Source organism: Alligator sinensis, unplaced genomic scaffold (genome assembly GCF_000455745.1).
Source record: "Alligator sinensis unplaced genomic scaffold, ASM45574v1 scaffold386_1, whole genome shotgun sequence".
NCBI classification, from domain to species: Eukaryota; Metazoa; Chordata; order Crocodylia; family Alligatoridae; genus Alligator; species Alligator sinensis.
In genome coordinates, this window is record NW_005841996.1 from 2,685,019 (window position 1) to 2,693,856 (window position 8,838).

At 45.1% G+C, this 8,838-nt stretch overlaps 1 protein-coding gene across 1 annotated transcript in view; it reads left to right on the top strand.

Annotated features, from left to right (window-relative positions):
• Positions 1 to 771, top strand: part of ANKS6 (ankyrin repeat and sterile alpha motif domain containing 6) — a 69,756-nt gene extending 68,985 nt beyond the window's left edge. The window contains exon 17 of the mRNA XM_025201497.1: positions 12 to 771. Coding sequence (XP_025057282.1) covers positions 12 to 61 — 50 coding nt within the window. The 3' untranslated portion in view covers positions 62 to 771. The remainder of the gene's footprint in view (positions 1 to 11) is intronic.
• The last annotated feature ends 8,067 nt before the right edge of the window (positions 772 to 8,838 follow it).

Here is an 8,838-nt window from a genome sequence, read left to right on the forward strand (position 1 = left end):
CTTTCCCTTAGCACCTGGATGTTGGATAAGACCACTTGAACTTGTTCCCACTAAGCGGTAGCTTTTGGATAAGGGACTGTTATTTTGATGTCTGAGGTGTGGATGAGTGAATCCAAGTGTGCAGCGAAAAACTTTGTAAACTTAACACTAACCCACAGTGTCTGGGTGAAGACTGTGCACGAGGCTTCAGGTCAGCAAAGGTTCTCTTTTAAGAACAAATAGTCTCATTGACTTTAATGGGGCATCCTGCATGGTTAGATTTAAGCCTATTAAGTGCTGTGCTGGTTCGGGGTCTATACTAGGAACAAAGCTAGAAGTGCAGCAAGATTGATAACGTAAAGAGATGTGTAGCTGACTTTGGTCTTCAGAGGTACTACGCTGGAAGGCTTCCAGAAAGCTTATATTGGCACAGCTAAGAACCACAGAGGTGTGTGAAAGGAGACATGAAAGTTGTTGCCAATTATGAGAACTTGTGTACATGAGTCTCTGAATGAATTTGCCACTACAGAATATTACATCAGTACAAGTGAAAAAGACTTAAAGGGTGTGGACAGAGGAACTCTTGGAGCTCTTGCAGAAGGGGAACATTTCATGAAGGCTGTGTACAAGCATTACATTTAGAAAGCTGTAACTGATATTAGACCTCAGGGATAGACATTACACACAAACTGGTTTAAGTGATCAGAAACTGGTTTAAACCTGTAACAGAAGAGATGTTCGGTGCACATAAACCAGTTTGAAAATGGCTGACACTGGTTTGAGATAAACCTGGTTGAATGTAGTATCAGCCTTAACTGACTTGGGTCAAATTGGTTTATACAATGTCTGTCCCAGACCCTTTGCTGGTTTACGCTAAACCAGACACCCCTAGCATCCTGGCATGCTCTCTGGGGTGGGAGGGGCTCTCTGCTCCGAGCAGAGCTGGCCCCTCCCCTCTGCTCACTGGCTGGAGTTCCAGCAGAGACTTGCAGGCACAGCAGGGGCTGCTGGCTTTCCCATGCCCTGCCCAACCCCCTCGCTGCCTAAGCAGAGATCCCTTCCTCCTCTCCCACAGCACAGACTGTAGCCAGCATGTGGTATGCTAGCTAATGCTGTGTAAGGCAGATAGGACACTGTCTGCTTAGGGCTTTTTGGAAGTAATCAAAAGCTCAGATGGTCACGTCTCTGCATTCCTTCCTTTGGGGGGAGGTGGGTAGTGGAGTCCCCCAGGGCTCGGTCCTGGGGCCTGCGCTGTTCAATTTCTTCATCAGCGATCTTGATGTTGGGGTGGAAAGCAACCTGTTTAAATTCGCTGATGACACCAAAATTTGGGGGGAGGTGAGCACGCTAGCAGGGAGAGAGAGATTGCAGAAGGATCTGGATAGGTTACAGGGGTGGGCAAACAGGAACAGGATGTGTTTCAATACGGACAAGTGCAGGGTGCTGCACTTGGGTAGTAGGAACCAGCAGCACACTTATACGATGGGGAACTCCCTACTTGAGAGCACGGAGGCGGAAAGGGATCTTGGTGTCATTATTGACTCCAAGATGAACATGGGCCGACAATGCGAGGTCATGGTTGGCAGGGCTAACCGGACCTTGTCGTGCATCCACAGGTGCATCTCGAGTAGAGCCAGGGAGGTGATCCTCCCCCTCTATGCGACGCTGGTCAGGCCGCAGCTGGAGTATTGTGTCCAGTTCTGTGCGCCCCATTTCAGGAGGGATGTGGACAACATGGAGAGGGTCCAGAGGAGGGCCACCCGCATGATCCGGGGACAACAGGGCAGACCCTACAGTGAGAGACTGCGGGACCTGAACCTATTCAGCCTCCACAAGAGAAGGCTGAGGGGGGACCTGGTGACCGTCTATAAACTCACTAGGGGGAACCAGAAGGGTTTGGGGGAGACGCTGTTTCCCCTAGCCCCCGCTGGCATAACAAGGAGTAATGGGCACAAGTTGATGGAGAGGAGGTACAGATTGGACATCCGAAAAAACTACTTCACAGTTAGGGCGGCTAGGAGCTGGAACCAACTTCCAAGGGAGGTGGTGCTGGCCCCTACCCTGGGGATCTTTAAGAAGAGGCTGGATACTTACCTGGCTGGACTCATTTGAGTCCCGTTTTTGTTTTTAGGGTGAGTGGTTTTGTTTGTGTTTTTGGGTTGTTCTCCCGCCCTGGCGGGGGGTCGGGCTAGAAGATCTATTAGGTCCCTTCCGACCCTAAAACTATGAAACTATGAAAATACTTCATCAGTCTGAGGAAGCATCTGCAGTTGTGTGTGCTTTTCCTGGATGGAATGAATAGTAAGGAAGCCAGAGGCTGGTATGCATTTTCCTTTGGAAAAAACTGTTTAAGAAGAGCTTGTAATGAGCGAGGCTTTGTTTTCTGATGGAGTGTTAAATGCTGATAACAGAGCTGATAAATGCTCTTTTATCAAGGCTGGAGGACACCCCTCCCTAATCACAGTGTCCTGCCATGGCCTGACCATGCCCCCTTCCACTCAGCCCTGTGCAAGGGAAGGGAGGGCTGCCCTAGTGCCCCCCCATCTTCTAGCCTGAGTCACTGCAGACATGTGCCTGCATTTCTGGAATGTCTGTCTGGTTACAAAACTGATTTAGCCTAGCTAGGTTAGACTAACCTGCAAAGATTGAATCAATTCAGGCTCAGGCTTTTTGAATGTCTGTCCCTAGCCAGGGTGATCTACATGGCTGGGTGTGCAAGTATTCACAGGGCTTAGGTTGCCCTAAAAATGGCTTACCTGAACTAAAATTAGTTCTCATCAGATGAGAACTAAGTTTAGATTGGCATGGGTTAACCTGACCTAGCATGGCTTAGCCTAGCCTAATGGATGCTTGCATGGGTGACCAACACAGCCCTTGGCTGAGAAAGCCCAGCCACTCTCCACAGCCTTGGAGCAGTGATGTTTGTACCCCCTCTGTCCATGAGCATGCCCCTGGCCTGGGCAATACCCCTTGTGGACCCACCAGCTGCTCCCCTCCTTACTTCCCTCTCATCCCACTCCCCCCAGGACTTATTGCCTCCAGCTGTCCATACAAATGCTTGCATCAGGTAGTAAGCTGCCTATCCTGTGCCAGCTTGTTTGCACCCAAAGGCAGCAGCAGGTACTTTCTGATTATTATATGTGAATAAGCCAAAAATTATTCAAATGCAGCAAAGCTACTCCAACTTTAAACCTCAATGAAGGCGTGTCAAAATTGGAGCTGGTTTTGCTGCATTTGAATCATTTTCAGATCATTCACACACAAGAATTAGAACATAGAAGCTGCTGCCCTTCTGAATTGTTCCGTTTTTGAAAGGGCTCCTGACATTCATGTGTCCATACCCGAAGTTACAAGATGTAATGGTTTTGTGAAAGAAGTAAAAAAAGGAATATTAATACTTATATTAACTAAATAAAGCATATTTTGTTTAATCAACGTTAAGAGATTTAGAGCAACAATAAATAGTAAATGCATTTATGTTGATAAACTGCCCATTTGTAAAAATTTAAAAATATCACTAGTTAAGAAAACCCATAATTTGTTACCAATATTTAAACAGGAATAATGTAAAAATATTTTAAATTGTTGATTTTTTTTTTTTATATTAAAACCATTTAACATACTTTTGCATCAGCATCTTTTCTTAAAAGGTGTCCCAGTTTACAAAACAACAGAAATATAACAATCTGGTTGCGAAGATTAATACAGTGATTGTGGATTAAATTAATTTTTCAGTTTAGCCTATAAGAATTTCTGTTGAACAGTTAAAATACAGGCCATCATAACTTTCTTGTGGTGTTTTTGTCCATTTCTAACCTTGCAAATAGGCATATAAAATCACACGATTGGTTCAGTTCAGTACAGGTTTAAAGGTATAAGCATGACTGAAGTCAAACAGATGCTTAAACCCCTGGCATGAGTGGCTTATTTCTCTGGGTACATGAAGAGGCTGTAAAATTCTCTTGGATTGGTTGAAAACCCATTTTAACACAGTTTTTGTACAGAGTCCAAATAACACTATTAATATCTAGTCAAATTAGTCACTGACTTGTGGCTCTGTAGTTCAAGTGAAGACCCTTTTTAACTTCTCTTAAAGTGGGGGGTTGACATTATTTTTCCAGGGCACTGAAATAATTACTGATAAGAAGGTTGTAAGGGAATCCTGTTGTAAGAAGAATTGGACAAAAAGAAGGGGTCCTGGTAGCAAACAAAGAAGATGGGACTGCAGCACAGTTGTCCATATACTATCTCTCTTCCTGCCAGCACAACTCAGTTCTACCAGATGCTGTTGGGTTTGTCAGCCTCTTCCAGTGCTGCCCTGCTTATTTGGCTATATAAGATATTGTTCCAATCAAGGACAGAAATTGACAGCAAATTTGTTGTCAGCAGTCCCTCAATTTGAGGATAATCTTTGCCACTACTCATTGAAGGGTCTTGAGGTGACTTAAGAGTCCAATCCTTGAGCCAGGAATCTATGTGTAGTAGTTGCAGGTCTTTCTACAAGCTGCAGCCTGGGATTCCTCTCCTTTTCCTTCCTCTGCTCTGTTTTCTCTGTTTCATGGGCAAGACATTTTACCTCAAAGTGGACTGCCTCTTGGTTGAGTTTGTGGCACCATTGGAGCTGGTTGGCAAAACTATCAAATAGCAATCATCTATACTTAACTACTTCAGGAACTTAACTGAACCTAAAAAGCAAGAACATCGTGGGGAAAGATCTTTTAGCGCCTTAACCACAGAAGCGATAACATGCAGTAAGTGACATAGAAAAATGATGACGTTTTGCACATACCTCTTAACCACCATACTTGTATATAAAATAAAAATGTTCACCCTGAATAAAGAAGGATAAGCAATCGAAATGAAGGTAATGTGGAGTCTTGAAACATAAAATACTTCATATTGTACACATGTAAAACACTATTGTTTCTGGTAAGCTTTGCTGGTCATCAGCATTTGTGGGTGACTAGGTTTTCTTCCATTGCACAATAAGCTGTTTGAGTACAAGTGCAGCACAAAGGAACAACACCATATGAGAATTTATAAGCCCTGACTTTTACCTGTGTCATTCCTAATATAAGTTTCTGGTGTGAAAGGAATATCCAGGTTTTAAATTTAGTTCTATAGTATTTCTATAAAAAACCCTTGTTTTTTGGTTCTCTCGGAGCTCATCAAACCTGCTATACTACTAACTAGCGAATTGCCCATCAAGAACGATGGTGGCTGGCAGGGATGGAGCTCCATTACCTACCACCCTGTGTCACTGCCGCCTCCCAGGAGAAGGTGGGGGGGAGCTTACACCACCATCCCCTCCATCCCCCTCTGCCAGCACCCCATGCTGCGGCCATCATTCTTGACGGGCAATTCGTGGGGACGGGATGGAGGGGATGGAGCGGGGGGGGGTGAGGCCAGTGCCACTGGTTTTCCCCCCCTCCCCCAGCCCTGCTCCTCAGAGGCAGTGGAGCACCACCATGATGGCAGGGATGGAGGGGAAAGAGGGGGGGAGGGGGGGCGAGGCCAGCAGTGCTGGTCTTACCCCTCTGCTCCGTCCCCTCTGTCCCTTTCTTCCCCACCATCATGGTGGCACTCTGCACTCTGACTGGTTGCTTCCCTAACCAATCAGAGTGGTCCAAGAGCATTATAGACAGGCAGACAGACTATGCCCTTTATCATATAAGAATATTTACTATTTTATTGCTATTTTATGGTTGTAACACAATCTGTGGCTACAGATTTCACACCTTAGGCAGAATAGTAGTCTAGAATTTCATCTTTCATTTAAAGTCATGCATTTTCTTTTATTCCTTTTAATAGCTACTACTAAGGATTACTGAGGTAGGGACAAATCTATAGAAAGGATGGATACAAGTAAGTTAGCTCTAACAAGTGGTAAGAGGGTGTTATGAAACTAATAGATGAGACTAATGGATCCATCAACAAGAATTCCTGACACACGGAACCAATTTGTCTCATCCACTGACTTGTTATAGTCAGTAGGTTTCAATTAGAGCATAATAACTTAAAGTCGGTTAAAATTGATTTCTTCAAGTATATCTTATGTGTAAGATTTCAGTTAATCTTTACTAGATGGAACTGAGATCCTTAAAAGGTACTTAGGGATAAGAGACTGAAGACATCTAGAAATTAGGCATTTTATTGCCTAATTTGAGGCACTTGGTTCCTCGAGTGCAGTTCACAGCCGTAAGTTAGGCACCTAGGATGCAATTCTGTTTCTTTTAGTCAGCTATGTGACATTTTTGTGCACAGGTAGCCATTCTGTTTCTGAATGTGTAATCCTGAGTGTGTAAATGACTACATGCAGGTATACCTGCACATTTATCCTCACAACTAATTGAAGGAGGTGGAGGACTTTCCCATGTTTTAGCCCCAATAGCTGAGTGGTTAGGGACACTAGAGATATGGGCTCTAGGCTTCCCTCATCCAAAGGTGGTTTTAACTTGGGTGTCTTCTTCATAGCGTAGCATTTCAACCAACATGGCACAGGGAAAGCACTAGCTACTTCTCTGGCACTTGTTCTGAAACTGAGTCTCTACCCTGTGCATTTAATATAGTAATTAGAAAAAAATGGATGGAGGGTAGCACAGAGGTAAAGTTTCTGACTTACCGGCAGCAAGGATCTGGGCTAGAATATAGGACCCCCTCCTTCTCAGGGTTAGTAGCCACCACTCTCTCTCTCTGTCTCTCTCTCTCTCTCATAGTCTAGTGTGCATATTCAGTGTACATAAACAGTGCATGCACCTGTGTACATGTCCCCATTACTGGGAAATAGAATGGCTACCTGTACATAAGTAACAAAAAAGCTATGTAGATGACTAAACCATTGCTGCCTAGGTGACTAAAAGGAAATAGAATTCCACTCCCCATGTATGAGGAGACTTGGGCACCACAAAATGGTGATCACCAGCAACCAATACAATGGGCAGGGAGCCAATTAGAAATAGCAGGAAAACTCTGAGAGAGGGACATGTCTTCAGCCTGACCCCAACCAAGCCTTAAGCACCTCAGTTGGGGCCTAAATTCCCATGAGATTCACAGCCCTGAACTCTGCTAAAGTAGATGTCTATAACTTCTCTATCAAGAATAGACTGGGGTTCATTCTTTCCAAACATCAATGGTAGAGGAACAACCCCCTTTTATGAAATCATCGCAATAGCTGACATGAGAGTTCATTTACTTCCTCTGCCTGAGAGGGTTCAAACAGTTCCTAATTCCCTGCGAGCTATATGTTGTTTTATGATGAGAGCTACTCTCCACTTCTCCTATTGAAGCTGCGCTGGTCTACAGAAAGAATTCAGGGTTCAATGGGCTGAGAAGAAGAATATAACTGTAGTTTCCTGATTAGGTAACACACCTGGTAAGGGGAGATCTGGGTTCCAGTCCTTGTTCCCAGTATTTAAGGTTTTTGTTCAAAGGTTATTTTGTGTAATCTACAGTCTGTATATGCTTCCTGTGTAAAGCAGAACCTAAGTGGGGGTTTGGGAGATCTAAATCTTGGTCTTAGGGGGCCCCTTTACATAGTACAGGTATATACAATCAACTGGTTAATTGCACAATCAACTGGTTAATTTTGCAATTACCTTAAGACCAGCTACACATGAAAAGTAGCTATTGCATGATAAAAAGCCCCAACCAGCTATAAAGTTAGACCCCAAAAATCTGTATTAACTTTATAGCCGGCTGCTATCCAGCTTTAATTTGCACTCATGGCAGGGTCTCCCCTGTGGCTGGCAGCCGTGTCAGCTGACAGGGCTCCCAGCCTCAGGGGTGCACCTTGCCCAGTGTGATATCCCTGAGCCCTGGGGATCATGGCTGCCATATTTCCCAAGGTTTGGGGGGTATGTGAAACCCTAGGGGCCCACACAGGGCTCTTGGTCCCAGCTGTGTCTCATATGCTGTTGGGAATGAGAGCCCCACAACTGATGGGAGTTCTTGATCCCAGATGCACCTTACACACATACAGGACTGAGGGCCCCCATCAGCTGTGGGACTCTTGGTCCCAGCTCTCTGTGGTCCCATGCCTTGTAGTCCTCCCAGCAAAGGGGTCTCTCAGTCATGGGAGCCCGCTTCTTGCTAGTAAAGGGGGAGCACAAGATTGGGCGTCCTACTCCCCCAGCACCGGCATTAACGTACGATTGGATCTAATGTGTGATCCCATGTGAGTGGCATGGCAGGAGATGCGATTGTGTGGATCACGCATTAGATCAAATCACACCTTTACCTGCATGTGTAGTGGGGGTGAGGAACGTATAGACAGTAGGTATGTGTGAATACAGAAGTGTTTGATTCGGATTTGGTTTCAGCCAATTCAGAGGACAGTGATTTGATTCAGAGATTTGGATCACTGTCCCGAATCCATGTAGCGAAACCTGCTTTGGAAGATTCGGTGCTGATTCATAGAGATTCAGTGATTTGGCCATAGACTATCATGGGGAATCACAGAAATACCTATAACTTTGTCATTTTTTGGCAGATTTGGATGAAAGCAGCAGGGATGGTAGCCCCTTCTGAGGTCACGAAGCCTGTCAAATTTCAAGGAGATAGGCGCAGGGTTTTTTAGGAAACTGCACCTCAAGCTGTTCAAAGCAAAATTCAGGACACATGCGACTTTGTGTGTGTGTTAAGGCACAGCAGGATGAAAAAAGCAGGGATGGTAGCCTGTAACAGGGGGCCTTCCTGGTGCTGGTTAGATCTCCTCCCACCCACGTGTTTCTGGGTCAGCCGCCCAGTTCTCTTTTGCTCAGGCAGAAACAGCTCACAAAAGGGACAGAAAGTCTGCAGACAAAGGTATATATGCTGTTTCTATGTCTCTTACCCCAGAGCACTGTGACTGGAAGGAGATGT